Genomic DNA, 19,512 nt, shown 5'->3' with positions numbered 1-19,512 from the left:
CCTAGATATCTTCCATAAAACCAGCACCACACGATGGAAAATTTGAAGAACACTATACTATTACTAACCAATGAAAGTGCAAGCTACCACAGCTTCAATAAACAATATCCAAGATTTAGTAAAGAGAGGAACAGTAGATCAAAACCTGAGTTTTAGCACTGATCCATGAATCTCCCCAAACATATATTCCATGGTTGCGTACAAGAACTGCGGTTGCTTTTGGATAAGCTGCAATCTGTTATTCAGTGCAATCACTACACTAATCAATATATATCAAGAAAAATTCTCTGCATGCTCTGGTTATTTGTGAAAGCGAAAGCAGACCAATTAAAACTACAAAGCATCTTCATAACTTTCATTTACATCTCTTGTCAAAAGTGACATTTGAATAAAGAGATCATAGGTTGAATGCAAATGTCAAAATGTCAAATCAATCAAGTACAAGAAGAACACAACCCTGATATGACAAAATCTAAGAAATCATACAGCAAAAAGAAATACAGATATACATCATGTAACCGACAAAAAGGCTTTTAGAATTATGATGTACAGGATTGACTTTCATGCAAATCATCAAGGTCCATAACTTAAAGAAAGAAACCTTGAGTTGAGCCCATATTTTTAAAAGAGCAAAGAAACAAAAAAGAGGGGCGGGGAGGATCCAACTCAACTACATATAGAAGAATAGGAAGACCAAAGGGAGGATGGAATAGAAGAGAGTGAAAAAGAAAATTGTGACTTTATTCTATTTGTCTTCTCTTCATCATAGGTTTGTTTTATTTTCTATTTCCTAAATAAGGCAGAGCAACAGGCCGGCCTAGCCCCATTTTGTATGGGCCAAGCAGCCCATTGACAGCCGGGCCCGGTCAAGCCCAACCTAGCTCAGGACAACTGGGAAGTGCCCAGCCATGGTCTCTGCAAGGGCCAAGCCCATTATTAAGGAGAAAACACAGGAGGGATATGTCTGACCAGACTCATGTCTATTTTTTGACTAAGCCTGCCACAGGCTGACGCAGTTCAATCAGCCCATGGCCTGTCATTAGGCCCAGCCTAGGCCTGACCAACCCCTACTTATAGATGTATCTTTCTTATTTTTCCCTCATTCCCATTACCAGTAAAGACATAACAAAAAACAGTTTTTTTATTTCTTGCAAGAAATTCCATACTAAAACTTACACACCGAACTCTTGTAAAAATGTTCAATGTGGTCAAATGAAATATTAAAAAAGAAAAAAATTGTGCTAGTAAACAAGAACAGATTAATCCAGAATCAAGAAGTACACCAGTTCTTTATCTTGCAGTTGCAATAGAACTCTTTATTGTTATGGAAGTGTGAAATAAGAAGAACTTACAGCTTCAGCAAGAGAATCTGTGAGCTCCCCTTCACGGGCAGTGTTCTCAATTATTGGGATCACAAGCTCGTCATAGTATCCATGTCCTTGGATTCCCTTTATCATCTCCATGTGAGTTATCTGCAAAAATGGTATCAGCAACTCATACACACACGCGCACACACACACACATGTACACACAGATGCACACCCCCCCCCCCCCGCCACACTCACACACTAACAACAATTCACATTAAAGCAACTGACAAGAATGTCATTCAAGTTACATATGCTCCAGTTACTGATAACCACATAATCATGAAGCATCTATAGCTTCTAGAGCATTATAAAGGAAAACACGTCCAACCACAAATCTTGTCAACCCTTTCAAGGGAATCAATGAAAGGAACGATACAACACCCCTAGTTCATGGCTATATTTCTTGAGTCCTGGGTCATGCTGCAATGGCACTTTGGGTTTACTGTCTCATGCAGGGCAAGAAACGAGAGATGACAACCGCTACTAAAGCTACAATTTTTAGACATTTTAGGTGCCAAAAATACAGGAAATTTTCATAAGCCAGGATCAAGTTTCAGCTCAGAACAGCATCAGGAATCAATAAAAAATGGAGTCGCATTCCCAAAACCCCAAAAAGACAGGGCAGATATGTTACAGTCTTGTTTGAATCTAACCGTATTTCAGACGGTTCTGAAGTCAACTTTAGGTGAAATTTGGTAAATGGGATATATGAATGAACCCCTAATGAATGCTGATGCCCTAGACACTGAAAACATGCTGGAAAATGTAGTTTTGAGCTGGGATACAGGATCCAGATTCTGAAATGGAATGCAATCCAATAGAGAGAAGTTCAAATGCCACTTATGGGCAAGAACACGAGGGCAACAAAGCACTCACAATGAGAACACAAGGGAGAATCACTCACAATATTAAAAAATAATATTTTATTGATGTGAAGATGCATCATCAAGAATAACGCATTAGAGAAAAAGGGACTTAAGTTACATCTATATACAAAGAGTAGGGGTTAGAGGGACCCAACGGCTAGAAATATAGTTGTTGAGAGCTCCCAACGACTAGTTGGTCAAAAGGATCAAGCTGCCCCTCCTAACCTAAATAAATACAAAAAGCAAAAAAATATTTATACAAGAACCTAGATACATTCTACATAAAAATATATATAATATACATATATACTATGTCACATGGGTGCGGGTGTGGCACTTTCAAAAAACCTGGGTGCGGGGATGCGGCAAAAATATAAAAAATTATATATATATAAAGTCCAAAAGTTGGACATAAATGACCCTGGGTGCGTTGACTGCACCCAGGGTCAGGTTGACCGCATCGGGTGCGGGTGCAGCACCTAGTTGGAGAATCCCTGTGACATATAGGGCAAAAAACAAATTTCTTGGCAATTTTTTTTTAAGTCCAAAAATTGGACTAAAATGACCCTTGGTGTGTTGACCGCACCCACGTCGCGTCGACGCGGGTGCGGCACCCTGCTAGCCGAATCCCTGTGACATTATATATATATATATATATGTGTGTGTGTGTGTATAATATGTGAAAAAGATACAATATTTAACAGATTCAACACCATACATCATTCCCATATACATATCCCACCAGTTAAGTGTATAAAAGTTTTCCAGCCAAGACTTGCAATCTGGCCAGCACTCTTAATGGTTCTTATTTTTTTCAAAGTTTAGGGTGAGCATGTCTTCTTATTCTATTCTGAAGATCCCAAACATAGACACGGCATGCCTGTATCTAGTCTTTATGTTATTCTTCGCAAACACGATACTTTGGATATTACATTGAACTTCTTTTTCTAGTTTAGCTATGAGTAAGATGTTTGACATCTTCTCCCAAGAAAATTAACAAATAAAAGAGATATTCGATACATTCTTTCTGAAATCAGATGTTCCACTAGTACGATCTCATTACGGACTTACAAAACAGATTTTAATAGAACAGAAGAGAAGGTGATGGAACACCAAAACGGGGTGTGAAGTATGAGTAGACCACAGAAAAATGTAATACAATGTCATTGCTTCCCAAGTCTATTCCACTAAACAGGTTTAAACCTAACATGTCATGGTTGTGCAAAAATGAAACTAACTGTGTACATGCAGTTGGTGAATTGTAATGTAGAGGCCAACCTGTAGATGCTTGATGCACTCTATACTAGCCAAGGCATGTCACCAACAACTGCCAGTTTCATATCTAGCATAATCCCTATAAAACCAAGTGGCTAATATCAGATCAGTCAGTCCATACTGCAAACATCTATCTATCTGGAACATGCTCACTAAAACAAGGGTACTAATAAAATGAAATACTTCAAATCAGTCGCCTGTATCGTTCAAGGTAATTTCTCAACGAGGGTTTTTCTCAGAGATATTTTCAAAAAGTGATTTCTATCGGGAAAACATCATGAACCTATGAATAATAAAAAAGATAAGAAATAATAGGTTTCGTACTACTTTCTTGCAAACATATAAAGAAACAATTAGAAAAGGTTTTAAAATATAAAAAATATACTAAAAATATATTTAAAAAAGATGTTTTCTGAAAATCTTGGGAAAACGCAATAATATCGTGATATTTTAGGCTTTGGTGATATTTTTATAATCACAGGAAAATATTGGCTGACCTTGAAATACCGATAATATCGTGATATTTTCAAAATGTTGGCAATATCGGTGACTATACTTCAAATAATTGCACTGTCTCCAATTTCTTCCATGGGGACACACCTGCAATCCTAATGGAACTTCTTAGCAAGCCTATGCTATCTGGACATATCATTGTTGGATACTAGTATATGGTGTATGTCACATGGGTGCGGGTGCGGCACTTCCAAAAAACCCGGGTGCGGGGGTGCGGCGAAAATATATATATATATATATATAGGACTTATAACCAGTTTTTTTTTTTGCTGGTGTGTTTGTTTGAAGACTTGTAACCCACGTTCTGCTTGTTGTGTACTTTGGCGCAACGGGACAAAATTGATGAACCGAAAAGATTGGCAATCTGATCGACCCAGCCTGCGGCGTTCTGCTGACTGTCATGATTCAATCATGTCTGAAACTCCCTGGTCTTCACGAAAAAAAATATAAGCGAAAGGTTTGATGTGGTTTGTTGGAGAGAGAGTCTTCACGAGGCCTACAGCTCCACCGCCACTGCCTAGGGTTCTTCAAATTTCATTTTATATACAGTTGCAAACAGATCTCCAGTCTGGACTCTGGATGACAGCTAAAAGAAATTTATTGGATTTGACATATGGAAAAGAGAGGTCTACACCAGGCTACGGCTAGAGCACCCATCTCAGATCTCCAGTCTGGACTCTGGATGACAGCTAAAAGAAATTTATTGGATTTGACATGTGGAAAAGAGAGGTCTACACCAGGCTACGGTTAGAGCACCCATCTCGTCAGGAGAAAAGTGAATACTAATAGCCACCAAGGCTACCACCACCATTATCAGTTATTATGGAGAGAGAAAATCCTTGACGAAGAAAGATCTGGATGGTTGAAGGATAAAGACTTCAAAAGGCTCTTGAATTTTGGTTTTAATTTTTGAGGAAGATGGATCATCATTTCCAAGTTAACCAACGCTGCAAATTCATTGTTTGGAGGCAGGAATAACATGGGATGCCAACAAAGCTCGTCAGATGTTGTGGACACAAGTGCCCCCTTTATAAAACAAGAGCAGCAGCAACAAGCAGGCATCGGTTGTTCTGTCCTTTCATTCTCTCATCACTACCTGCAGGGATCCAGCAAGGGGTGGGGAGAGGTGAAGAATCTGGAAGTCCTCGTCAGGGAATAGGCAACTCTAAAGAGACCGAAGCTATCAAGGCCAAAATCAAAACCAAAATCCAGCAAGGGGTGGGTCCCGCTGCGCGGTCAGCTGTCAGCAAATTTTTTTTTTTAAATTCCGCAGCCCATTTCACAGGGCAAAATTTAAAAAAAATCAAAAAATTGGACCAAAATGACCCTGGGTGCGGTCAACGCACCCATGGTCGGGTTGACCGCACCCGGTGGCGCACCCGCATCACGTCGACGCGGGTGCGGCACCTGTCTGGCCAAATCCCTGTGACATAGTGTCAGACATTTGTCTTAGCCAACCTTTGCGTTCAAAACCAATTTCTTTCATTCAACATCGAGAATGGATTAGGATGAGAATGGCAGCAGTACAAAGGATATTCCGATGTAAACACTCTTACCAGGGTTGGTTAAACCTTCCATAGACTAAAGAGAAGTTTGATAAACCCTTGATGTCCAAGACTAGCACTAGAAGGGCATCCTGCCACATAGTGATCGCCATTATATCTTTACACAGAAAAAGTGAATATAATATTAAGTGATTTGGTCTAGAATTTATCTCAGTTTTGTATGGGTAGAGTTCAAAAACAGACTTAGAGAATTATCTTCAATGTACTGAATTCTCTTTGTATTCTTTTGACTAGCACAAATTTAAAAAGGGTGGGTAGAATGATTAAAATCTTTGATCATTTATTTTTTGAAGCAAAATTTCAAACATATATCTTCATTCTCGTTTTTTTATATTGTATCAAGCATTTACCGTGTTTTCAAATTTTGAAGCCCAAGAAAACATAAAGTGAACTAAAATTGCTCGATGCATTTCTAAATAATGTTTACATATTATATGAGAGTGCTTTATTTTGGGTTCACGAACAAACACAAGATTTATCAGTTGAAAGCTAATATTATATCCCGACCAAATTCTTTGACAGATTTTAAGATATTAAGAAGCTATTTTTTTGGCAAATTTCAGAAATTTGCTTCCAGCTTACAGAATCACCAGAAGGCATAAGGGGAAAGCAACAAGTAGTAAATTGATCTGACTATACTCAAGCATAGTTCAAGTAATCACCCGGAACTCCTTTTCAAATGGAGATAGCAAGGTTGCTAGAGCACATTCCATTCCATGACTGTGAATTACAGCTCCAGCATTGTGCATCTGATAAGCCTGGTTTGACCAATAATTACGAGTTAGCATCCATGAAACCATATTATCAGCAGGTAAACTGATTTATTCTGCATGCGCTCTGCTTCATGTTCAAATTCCATAAACATAAAACTGATTCTATAACTATTATGGTGCATATATTCTTATCAAAGAGATCAGGATAATTCTCCTTGCATCTTTATGAGTGCACATTCATGTACATGTGTGTGCGTACATATGTGTGAGCGCAGCTGTCTGCATGTGATTGTGTATGTGTACAAGCAAGAATATGCATGCATGTGCATGCCTTCTGTGGTTCACAGGTTTGGTGTCTTTGCCATCAAGTAAAGGCAGCAAAGTAACCGGCGGTCTGGAAATGGCATCTCCATACTGAAAATTGTAATGAAATGAGTTCCTCCGAAGATATTCACTAAATCACCAAAAGTCGACACTCAAAAGAGTTACACCAAATTACCAAAAAGAACACACAAAGAACTACAAATGGGTTCACTCACAAACACCCACTAAAGGGCACAAGAACAAGAAATAAAAAATAATATTTTTATTGATTTCAATCCTTGAAATAAGCTTATATTTGAGAGGGGGTTTCACACCTATTTAACACTCTCCCTCAAACTTACGGTTGAATAACCGAAAGTTTGTTCAAGAGAAAGTGGAATTTAAGAGCAGCGAAAGGTTTGGTAAAGAAGTCTGCTAATTGATATTCTGAAGTAACGTAGAGAAGATTAATAGTGCCATTTAGGTATTCCTCTCATACATAGTGATAGTTCATCTCAATGTGTTATGTTCGTTCGTGGAAGGTCCGGTGGATGGCAATGTAAGAACTTTTGTTGTCACAGCACAGTCGTAATGCTTATGTACTTTGAACACGCATGTCAGCCAACAATCTCCTTAGACAAACCATCTCCAAAGTGGTTGTAGTCATGGTTTGATATTCTGCTTCGGTTGAAGAGAGAGAAACTTTTTGTTGCTTCTTACACCTCAATGAAATCAACGAGTCACCTAAAAATATACAAAAACCAGTGGTTAAGTATCAGTTATTTGGATCATCTTCCCGGTTAGCATCAGTATAAGCAAGTAAATCTAAAGAGGGAGAAAAAAACAAGAAAAAATCTCAAAAAACAAAAGTTTTGATATATCTAATAATACGCAAAAATGCTCTCATATGAATAGTTTGGCTTGTTGTATGAACTGCATGTGGAATGTCAGGCCTCGTAATTGAGAGATATGATAGTGCCTCAATCTATAAGGTATTGGGTTTTCGAGTGATTCCCTATCATCAATCTTCATTTTGACATTGACAATTTCAAGAGTGTCAATCTTCTTATCAACTGAGATACCAGACCTGGCAACAATATCTAGAGAAAATCTAAATTGAGTCAGTAGATAACTTCTATACCAAAAAAATATTTTAAAAACCCCAAATCAGTTATTTCAAAATGTGTTTTAAGAAGCCCTTTAAAGTATTCAACTCTATGTTTATCACTTTCTATGATAATCATATTGTCCATATAAAGGAGAAGGATAATAATACCAGAATCAGAAATCTTAACAAACAAAGTTGTGTCAGTCATACAAAATTGAAATCCAACATCAAGCATAACTTGACTAAACCCGTCATATCAAGCCTTTAGTGCTTGTTTAAGACCATACAAGGTCTTATCTAAATGAAGAACCTTTCCTTTAGGAATAATTATATCAAGTAGTGTTTCCAATATACACTTTAACCAAGTTTCCATTAAGAAATGTATTCTTAACATCCATCTGATATATAAGTCATTTTTTTATAGAAGTAAGAGCTACTAAGGTTCTAACAATGGTCATTCTGACAATTGGTGCAAAGGTTTACTCATAATATATTACATACACTTGAGAGTCTCCCTTGGCAACTAATCTAGTTTTGTATCTTTCCAGAGTTTCATCACTCTTGTTTTTAATCTTATATACCCATTGACACTCTATAGGTTTCTTTCCTGAGAGAATATCTTGGACAATCCAGGTATTTGTTTTTTCTAAGGCATCTAATTCTACTTTCATTGCTTCTACCTATTCAGGATGTTTCTTTGATTCAACATACTTGGAGGGCTCTATATAGGAATGTATCACTGCAATATAGGCTTGATACTTAGGTGAAAAAGACTTATAAGGCATAAATTTCTCGGGGGGGTTGATACTCTAGACGATCTTCTAATTTATGTTTCTACATGTTTTTCATCATTAGTATATTTTTCAAGAGCACATGAATGTTCAGAATGACAACGCCTAGAATATTGAATACAATATTGATCCTTATGAAATGGTTATTCCCTTGTATCATAAGGTTCTTCTTCACTAACCTCCCGATCTACATCAATATCACAATCACTAATTTTCGAAATTAGATCCAACAAAAAATAATACGCAGTTCTTTCCTTAGTTTTCTCAATTTCAAAGAAACATTTTTTTTTCTAAAAAGGACACATTTCTTAAAACATATAGCATTTTATTTTTAACATCAAAACATCTATAGCCTTTTTTATTATTCGCATATCCTAAAAAGAGGCAAGGAATAACACAGGAGAGAGTTTGTTATTTTTATCGCTAAAAACAAAACATTTACACCTAAAGACTCTCAATCTAGAATAATATGGGACTTGTTTGAAAAGTTTTTCAATAGGATATACATTTTTCAAAGAAGAAAATGACATTTTGTTAATAAGATAAACCGCAGTTAATGTGGCTTCACCCAAAATTCTTTGGATACTTGATTTGTAATAAGCAAAGTTATTGTTATTTCTATAATATGCATATGTTTTCTTTCAGCCAAACGATTTTGTTGAGGGGTGTAAAGACAAGATTTTTTATATGTAATACCATTTAAGTTTAGGTAGTTTTTAAATTCTTTTAATAAAAATTCTCCTTCTGAATTAGTGCCAAAGATGAAAATATCATTTTTTAATTGGTTTTTGACCAAATTGTGAAATATTTGAAAATGTAAAAAAACTTCAGACTTGTGTTTAAAATAAACCCAAGTGTGTCTCGTGAAATCATCCACAAAAATTACATAATAAACAAAATCATTCTTAGATATAACGGGTGCTAGGCTCCAAACATCCGAATGTATTAACTCAAGTAGTCGAGAAAAAATAAATGTTCTTTCTTGAAATGGTAATCTCTTTATTTGCTAAGAATACAATTTTCACATGTAAAATTTTTATAATTACAAAAAAAAATCTTTGGAAAAAAAACTGAATCTTGGATATACTAAGGTGGCCAAGCCTCTTAAGTTATAAATCCAAATCTAATTTTTGAACATTGCAACAAAATGTAATCTTGGGTATTTCCAAAAAAAATCATGTAGTACAAGTCTCCTTCTCTATGGCCTTCCCCAATCAGCTTCCCTGACTAGCGATCATGCACCCGACAACCATGAGAAGAGAATGAAACATTATACCTATGGTCAGATAATTGATAAACAAATAAAAGATTTAAATTTAATTTAGAAATATATCTATTTTTTGAATAAAAAACATTTTTGATGTTTTAAAAACAAATTATTTTTTTTATCTCAAGAGATGTTCCATCAAGAGTAAATACATTTGATTCACTTAAGTTATGACATTCGAATAACATATCACCATTTTGTCATATGAAAAGAGGTGCCCGAGTCAAGAAGCCAAAGAAATTTACCAAGATCGGAGAGGCCGTAGGAAGAAATCGTGGCTCCAGTTGATGAAGATGCTCCTTTAAGTAGAGGTTGAAGAGCTTCCACTAATTGTGTCAAGGACATATTTCTAATAGATGGATCTTTTGAGATTTTTGTATCATTTGACTCTTGTAGAGGTCCAACAGAGACAACATTCTTCTCATAAGGTTTCTTTAATTTAGGACAGTATGTTTTCATATGTCCCGATTCACGACAATAGTAGCAAATAACTTTCTTTCTCTCATACTCAATGCCTTGCTTTCCATAATGTTCATCATTTGACCTCCCATAGTGTGATAGCTTGTAGGTACGACTATAGTTTTCTGGTGTAGATACAGTTAGAACCGAGTCATCATCACTCTTAGAAATACACTTTTTAAGCCTATTTTCTTTCATACTCAATTCTCCTATGGTATATTTTATTGAGGGAACCTTCCCCCAACAAAGAAGAGTGGATTTAGTATATTCAAAAAATCATTGATAAATTGGTAAAAAATGCTCGTTTATTTAATTTTGGCGGAGTTCAATATCTTTGAGGCAATGCCACTTTAGTTCAAGAGGAGTCAACTATTCTCATAATTTAGATAATCCATTATAGTATTATCTAATACTCTTGTCTTCTTGAGTCATATTTTGTATATTGTCTTGCAAACTGCACACATATGCAATATCTTTATGAGAATACATTCTCTTAAGGTAATCTCATGCATCGTTTGCATGTTCAAATTTAACAAGACTAGAACACTTCTTAATGTCTATACTACTAATTAGCTAAGACATAATCTTGGCATGTCTTCTCATGAGTGGTCATTGTCTTATTTTTCTCACCCTCTGTAAGAGGTACCTTTTTCTCTCCTACTTTGGTGAGGATTAGCTTGGGTTTCGGATTGGTTCCATCTACTAGTCTCAACAACCCTTTTCCCATATAAGGTGTTTCATAATTGAAGCCCATGTAACATAGTTTTAATCATTGAGCTTAATCGGTTTTATGGTGACATTTTCATTGTCATTCATTTTTACAAGGGTATAAACAAAAAGGAAAGAATAGAGAGTAGAGAAAGAAGACATAAATGAACGAGAGTAAAGGTGGAAGTCACGAGCACTCTACCACCGAGCAAACGCCACCAATGACAAGCACTTTCAAATTTGGAGTGCCATGCTTCTCAATGTACCAAAAACAATTTTAGCTTGATCACCAAGCTTTGATACCACGTAAGGAAATGAGTTCCTCTGAAGATATTCACTAAATCACCAAAAGTGGATACTCAAAAGAGTTCCACCAAAATACCAAAAAAAAAAACACAAAAAACCACAAATGAGTTCACTCACAAACACCCACTAAAGGGCACAAGAACAAGAAATGAAAAATAATACTTTTATAGATTTCAACCCTTGAAAGAAGCTTACATTTGAGAGGGGGTTTCACCCTTATTTATACATATAGGTCTCCAAAAGAGATGTTGGGAGAGGTCTCCCAACGGGTCCCAACCGCTCCAATAGAGTTGTTGGGCTCTCTCTCCAATGTCTCTCTTAGCTGAAAAGAATCTGAAAAGTAAAAAAGTAAAAAGAAGACAAAAAGGAAACTAACCTAGTTACTATTTACTAGTTAGGTACTAACCTAATATATATATATATATATATATATATATATATATATATATATATATACATTTACATTTTTAACAAAAATAACCTCTACCCTCCATCCAATGGAAACGACTTAAACAAACATGATACAAGTTTGACAGTAGTAAAGCATAAAAACTGCAGCGCCCAAGAGATTATATATATATACAAGATTCTGAATAAGTTACATTATTTGTAACAATATTCATAAAACACAAAAAATACAACAATCACATGAAAAATGGCCTCAGAGTAACATTAGAAATGAATAAAAAAAACATGCCTTTAGGAATAGAGGTGCACATTCACTGCATTTAGGAGGCTTATGTGGATAAGGCTTTGGAGAAGGTGTTGACAAGAATGAACCATCCGCAGATAGCACATACATATCCTCAGGAACCATTCTTTCCTTCTGAACTCCTGAAAATGAAAATTCTCAAATAAGTTTCTTTTTCATTGATGACGATTCTACTAAAATAAAAAATTAAATGGAAAGCTTGAAATATGCTATTCTTTCAGTTTGTTTTCCCTGCTCTAATGGTTGCCTTGTTTGCCCTACACTAAGATCATTAGGGGTGAGTTGAGAGAGAGAGAGAGAGCTTGTACTTTCGGCTGAAAAACACCAAGATGTGTGGAATTATCGATCAAGTACATCACGAGACTATCATTTAGTTCAGAATCCGCAGCAACCAACCAACAAACCATGCAAGGTTAGAACCTTTTTTGTCATGTTATACATTGAAAACGAATTCTCACAACTGAATCATTATATGGCTAGGCAGCTCCCTCCAAACATAAATATATATTACGGTATCTACAAAAACCTAGGCAACATAAATATATATTACGATATCTGCAAAAATCAGTATAAAAACTAAATTCCAACAACTGTGAAAATGCAGTGAAAAGAATAAATAGAATGGCGAAATTCCATTCCTTCAAATCCTTGTATGGTAAAGATGCATGCTTGATTACATCAAGAGCATAGCACAACAACTAAAACCAGTTATAACTTAGACTTTTTATTGTCATAGAAGCAAATTGATTAACCCAACTCAAAACTCAGCTTTTTCGTTAGAAGGATTAATCTAGAAGACCAAATGAAAACTTTTACTTTTAAAGGGAAGGAAAAGAACAAGAATTAAACATGGAGAACACCACTTAAAACTGAATTATCAAACTAGCAGTTTAAACACCACTGACTGCAATTCAAATGCTCCCATATGTTACAACCGTCATAAAAAATGTGAAAAATCTTAAATATGAAAAATAAGGAAAAACATTTCATACAGAACAACTATTTTGCAAACAAAACTCAACTCCATAACAAAAAATTCGGGTTTTCTACATCCCAAAACAACTAAAAAGCCTAAACTCCAAACCAAGAGAGGTAATATGAATCAAAAAAACAACAAACGGGTAAATATGAAAAAGAAAAACGCAAGCATATGATTTTTTGCCCAAAAACCATATTCCTCCAAAGAATTCATTGTCCCGCCGAAAACCCAATTTCCCACTTAACCAAAACCCCATTTTTCCCCAACACCCATAAAAATTTTATCAAAAGACAAGAATTTCACTATGACGATCAAAGAAAGAGTGATGGTACTCTCTAGAAATCAGGAAGAAGCGTCAACCTGAAGGAGACATCACTATTAGTTGTTGATCCTTGGGCACAGAAGGGTCGTGGACCTTCACGGTGATGCTGCCACCTGTCCCAGACACCCATCCAAGGGTGTAGAATTGCCTGCACAGCTCAGAAACTAAGGCTCTGGCTTCATTGACGTTGCTGCTCCCAAGATACGCCTGAGACGAGAGGAAGGCCAACCCGTTCGACCCCATCTCTCTCTCTCTCTCTCTCTCTCTCTCTCTCTCTCTCTGTAACAGCACAAGTGGAGTTTATCGCAGAGGATGTGATGCATGGGGGATCATGCACCGTATTATGGTGCTGTGTCAGCAGATCAGCTGACAGTGATGACCATTTGACCAGCCACCCTGGGTTGTGACCTTGGTTGGAGGCGTTGGTGAGGGTGGCGATGGTCCCACACTAGCTTTTTGACTTTTATAACCCCGAACTCAGACCAGGTCCCGCTGGCTCAGCCTGCCATACCTACGGTCATCGTACCCGCAGCGTAAAACTCTGCCGAAGACCCCGGAGCCTATGCTACACATTGGCTTGCTTAGAGGGGCGACGCCCATGAGAATCGAACCTTGACTGCTGGTCTAGCAGCCAAGGTCCTACCCCACTACGCCAACTCCTCTTGGGCCCACACTTGCTTTTGACTTGCATTGCATGGGCACTTGGTGAACTGAAGTTTGAAACGGGTTCAGGCTGGTCGAGGTGGGTGCGGGTTCGAGCCAATGTCAATATCAGAATCAGTCCTGTATAGTTTGGCCAACGATTCTACTGAATTGGCTGATACCGATTCTCAAGTAAATTGTTTGAATGGAACAAAAAATAATTAAAAAATATTAGGAGTCAATTAGAACGTCACACCTGTTAAAGCCATTCAAATAATATTAAAATAATATTAAAAACGTTTTAAGTTATTTTTATATTTTATTAAAAAATAGCAGATTCAACTCAGTATCATATCGATTTTTTGGCTATACCATATGTATCGGTCAATAGGCACCGATACTGACAACACTGATCCGAGCTATGGAACAAACTAATATCACCCATATATTATCACAAAAATTCTGACCCAATATAATTTCAAAAAATATCATGATATTTGAAAATATTGTCTACTTTGCGACTGTCACAATGTTATCACGACACCTATAGTAGAAGTTTGAGTTTTTAACGTTTTAATATTTTCATCATATTGTTTATATATTTTTTATATTGTTTGATTCTTATATTTGTCGATATTTCCCATATTTAAAAAAAAAAAAGAAAAAGGTTTTCATTTTAAAGCCCTGACACTACAAAGATGAGGGTTAATAACAGCAATTTTTCTTGCCGCTATTTCTCTATTTGTCACCTCTATCAGCCTACAAGGGTGAGAATAAGTCATCGAAAGAAAATGGCCTTTGTGGATTAATAACGGCAACATTTATAGGTTATCGTTAAAGAGTGAACTAATGCTAGTGAAGAATCTCGCCAGAACCAGATATACTAATGCGGCAAGGTATCATGTAACGGCAAGGTTGTTTTAACGGCAAGATACCTATAACGTCAAGCCAGAGATCTCGCCGTTATAGGCTACCTATAGGTTATAACATTTTTGTCTTGTCATTATAGCTTATAATAGGCAAGCATTAACTCGCAATTGTACGCTATAATAGGGAGAATTAACTCGTTGTTATAGCCTGGCTATAATGGTGAGACATGGATTTTGCTTATAACAACTAGATAGAAATGTCATCGTTATAGGATCTAAATCTACAAATTAAAAACTAAAAATTAGTTTTAAAATTTTATTTTACATTCAAATACATATACTGCAAATATAGTAAAATTAACAACTTAAACATACATTCAACAAAAATTAAACAAATACTTCAAAAAACAAACATACACTTCAAAAATACAAACCCCATGCATCTTTTTCAAGCCTGCAACAAACACACTTCAAATACAAACTCACTACCTCCTCAAACATACATCCTCAAACATTCACTTCAAACATACATCCTTAAACATTCAACACACTTCAAACATACATTAAACAAAAACTTCCAAAAGCATACACTTCAAAAATACAAACCCCCCACTACATTATCTCCAAGCCTGCATCAAACGCACTACATCTTCTCCAAGCATTTAACAAACATACTTTAAATACAAACCCCTTACATTTTATTTCATCTTATTTAAGTCTGTAACTAATATATACACTTTCAATATTCACATAAATCCAAATTTAATTATTGCAATTATAGCAAAAAATTTAGAAATCAAAACATATACACTCATCATATAAGCAAAGAGTTCAAAAATTACGTCTTTACGCATCCATGAAGGCCTGTATATGCTCTCTTAGCTTCCTAGTTGCTTATCTCTCACTCTATTTTTCCTTTATTTTCTTATATCTCAGGCTCAATTTTTTGTCTAGTTGCTTCTTATTGTCGCTACATTTCCTCCATTAATTGTTGGATCTCTATCTGTATCACTTACAATTGAGAAGATAGCTTCAAAATTCAGGCCTGGCTGGAGTTGGATGATTTAGATAGAGGAAAAATGCACCCATCCCCTTCACATGTCTGTATTGCTTCCCGAAGACCTTAGCAAAGATGTCTCTGTAATGACCCCAAACTGACCCTAAAAAAATATGATTTTTTTTAACAAATAAATTATTTTAAAACATTGTAAAAAGATATCTCAATAACGTGGGACACATTGCAGCTTTCATATCAACAACTCAATATTCTTTCCAAACATAGAATCATTCAAACCATATTATTGAATTTAAATTAAATCAATTGAATAGTCCCCATCTCGAGTTCAACAAGTTTCCTAAAAACCACAAACTCCTAAAACAGTCAAAATTTGGTCCACCAAATCATAACCTCCGCTCCCTCCAGCAAGTTGGTCCTGCCATCACTAAGCCTCCGTACCTAAAAAAGGTTTTTAAAAATGGGGTAAGAACATGAAGTTCTTATACGAGACCCTCTCAAAATTCAACATTAAGGAAGATAGTATAAATTAAATCAAACATAAGTTTAAAAGGGCTCTCACAAACAATTCATACTCAAAACAAGTTTGTAATATAAACAATTCAATCACAAGTATCCAAAAAAACCACATGTCACATAAACATTTAGGGATGCATGAACTAATGCAACTTGTACATAACTTTTTAATTTAATTATCAAGTATTGTTTTTTAATGCATGTTTCTACTTAATGCAATACATCAAGTTTCATCGTGTATAAAGCCCATGGATACTCAAAACAGGATAAAGTCTCGAGGTTCAAGGCAGACTTCAGTAGTATCCTGTTATACAATTGTATTTTATTAAATAGGTGATGTAATGATAGTGAAAGCTCCAATACCAAAATGATGCAGATCTAATAAAGAAGTTGATCTACGAACCGAGATCCAAATAGATCTCCATGCGTGAAAGCTTGAAGTATTAACATATGAGTCTGAACAAGACTCAAACAATTGGCTATTTGAGTCCTGGGCAGGACACTCAGAATGGACACACAACCAGTTCGACTTTTTGAGAGGATTTTTGACCTCTCTGATGGTTGAGTTTGGAAAAACTCAAAACAAACAAATTGAGCGAATTTCTATTGTCTTTCCAGCACTTCAAAATGTATAAATTTTGAAGATATCTGCTAAAAGTTATGACTAATTTATTCTGCAGCATTTTCAAAACATCAATACTCAAAAAATCAAATTGGGGAATAATCATGCAACAAACCACTAGTTTTTGAAATAGTAGACGATTGAATGAGTAAACAATCAGAACATGAATATTCTTAAGCAGAAAGTTAACTTTTCAGATCATGCTTCAATGCAAAGAACTAAGCAGAGATGACAAAGTTACACAACAAATACAAGATGCTTTCCAGAAAAATGACAGACAGTCTAGATTCAAACTAGATTTTGGCAAGCAGATATTGTCGGCTATTTTAAGCAAATAACAAAAATAATTCAAGAAAAAACATAAACATGAAAGATGAAGCTTAGGATGTTATTTTTCCAACAAGATATAATTTGCTAACTTTCATTAAGTAATCAATAAGATATGCTAAAACATAAATTTGGGTCTTGTCAAGACGTCAGAAACTTTCCAAGAATTTTCACAGCTAAACAAAAATAGTTTAGGACAAATAGTAAACAGTAAACTTGGCGGTAGGATATTAGCTTTTCAACAAGCCAAAGATCACTCGATTTGGACCTGTATCTAAGGAGATATGATAAAAAACAAGAACTGTGTTAGACAGATCTGAGTGCAAAAATGAGTTTCTTTTGCAGAAATGAGATTCAGTCAAAATCCAACCATGCATTAACAAAATGAGTTTCTTGAACAACAAGATTCACATAAACAAGATCATTAACACTTTAAAACTATTCTTACAATCTTGAACAAGGAGACCAACAATCAACGATAACAAATTCACAAAGAACACATGCAAGGATAACAAAGTTCATAAGGTGTTATCTTGTTGCAGCCAACAAGATTGAAGAACTCGTCAGCAACTTCCATAAGTTCCGCCAACGATCGAACGAGCACTTCAGCAGCCTCCACGATGCACAATAGCACCATCCAAAAAATTAATTTCTCTTCTTGACCCAGCCAACACCAATGGCTATCACAGAAATTGAAATACGACATTCAAAACGGATTTGGGTTCTCGAAGATCCAATTGGACTCAGATAGTCCTGTATGATTGGATCTGCAATGGATCGCATCCTAAATCAGGTCTGGTGAGTTGAATTTGGATCCAACTTGTCTTTAATGTTCATATCTTTAGGATGCTCTGCATCAATAGGTCTCACACAAGTCCCTCAATCGATGTCAAACATCATCACCCTCAATCAGAACACTAGAAACATCATTCAACAATGATAAAATATCAACAGTCTAAAGCAAACAACATACATTGATGGTTGCAAGAACTCAAACTCCCATTTCGATCACTGATCATATTCCAAAGTAGTTATAATTAAAAAATGGATTTTAATAGGTTCAAAAACCCATCGTGAAACCTAAACACATGCAAGCTCTAATTTTTCCTAATCTGCTAAAATAGAACCCTATCAAGATCAATTTGGACTTTGGTTTTCACTTCCTTAAACCCATGTGTAGTTTAATCCATGCTAACCTCCTACGTTAAGGGAGAGAGAGACCCATATCTTGTTGTTGATTTATGGAGAAAGAAGAAGAATGAGACATTGAAGAAGATCCAGAAGAGGTGCAAGCCACACATTGCCCTCTCTCTCACTTACGATATTTTCTCTCTCTCTCTCTCTCTCTCTCTCTATCAAAACATGGTACTAGGTTCTCAGGGAGACTCTCGCCCACCCCTTTTTATTAAAAGGAAACCTCCTCTAAGGAGGAGACGTCAAAACTGAAATGGAAGGACTTCTATTTCTTTTCAGAATTAGACATCCCTCCCTAACTACACTACCTATATATATATATATATATAATGTTTTTATTGTAGTTAATATTTTTTATCATTATTGTAGTTTAATTTTATTATAACTTATATATCTTATCATAAATAGATCATGGATCTCAGCCAACGAGTCTAAGATTTATATTGAGATCTAAAGTTGCATCAGCCCCTATTAAGAATATATTATATATTATTTTAGCCAAACAGTGAAACAATTATTTATTTAAGTAAAAATTATATTTATTAAATTAAAAATAGATACAGATTTTATGAAATATTACATCCCTACCCCTTAAAAGAATTTAGTCCATAAAATTATAACCTGACGATCTCATTGATATAAAAGTCTGCCAAGCTCTTCAGGTCTGACTCACCTTGATCGGCAAAAATTGTGCACTCTTCGTCATTCGGTTAACTACCACCCAGATAACATCATACTGACAATGGGTCCTCGGTAATCCCACTATGAAATCCATCAAGATATTATTTTAATTTCACTATGGGATGTCCATTGGTTGTAGCAGCCCACCAGGCCTCTGGTGCTCGATCTTAACTTGCTGACAAGTAAGACATTGAGACACATATTATGCCACATTCTATTTCATCATGTTTTACCAAAAGTTCTATGTAAGTCTTTAAACATCTTGGTGCTACCAAGATGAACTGAATACTTCAATCTATGGGCTTCACTCATCAGCTCTTCTCTGAGAGCCTTTAGAACCCACCATGTCCCAACTAGCAGGAGGGGGAGGAGGCTCTATGGTGGGTAGG

General features: G+C 35.8%; 1 protein-coding gene across 3 annotated transcripts in view; it reads right to left on the bottom strand.

The window, feature by feature from the left end:
- Positions 1–13,529, bottom strand: part of LOC149820178 (haloacid dehalogenase-like hydrolase family protein) — a 30,718-nt gene extending 17,189 nt beyond the window's left edge. For all 3 annotated transcript variants that reach the window (XM_089983043.1, XM_089983044.1, XM_089983045.1), the window contains exons 1-5: positions 13,296–13,529; positions 11,942–12,078; positions 6,252–6,347; positions 1,353–1,472; positions 146–235 (exon numbers count right to left, since the gene is read on the bottom strand). In XM_089983043.1, the coding sequence (XP_089839169.1) occupies positions 146–235; positions 1,353–1,472; positions 6,252–6,347; positions 11,942–12,078; positions 13,296–13,500 (648 nt within the window). In that variant the 5' untranslated portion in view covers positions 13,501–13,529. The remainder of the gene's footprint in view (positions 1–145; positions 236–1,352; positions 1,473–6,251; positions 6,348–11,941; positions 12,079–13,295) is intronic.
- Between the last annotated feature and the right edge of the window lie 5,983 nt (positions 13,530–19,512).

Source organism: Nuphar pumila, chromosome 12 (genome assembly GCF_984573655.1).
Source record: "Nuphar pumila chromosome 12, dmNupPumi1.hap1.1, whole genome shotgun sequence".
Classification (NCBI taxonomy): domain Eukaryota; kingdom Viridiplantae; phylum Streptophyta; class Magnoliopsida; order Nymphaeales; family Nymphaeaceae; genus Nuphar; species Nuphar pumila.
The sequence above is the reverse complement of the archived record's forward strand: the minus strand, read 5'-3'. Positions and strand labels throughout refer to the sequence as shown.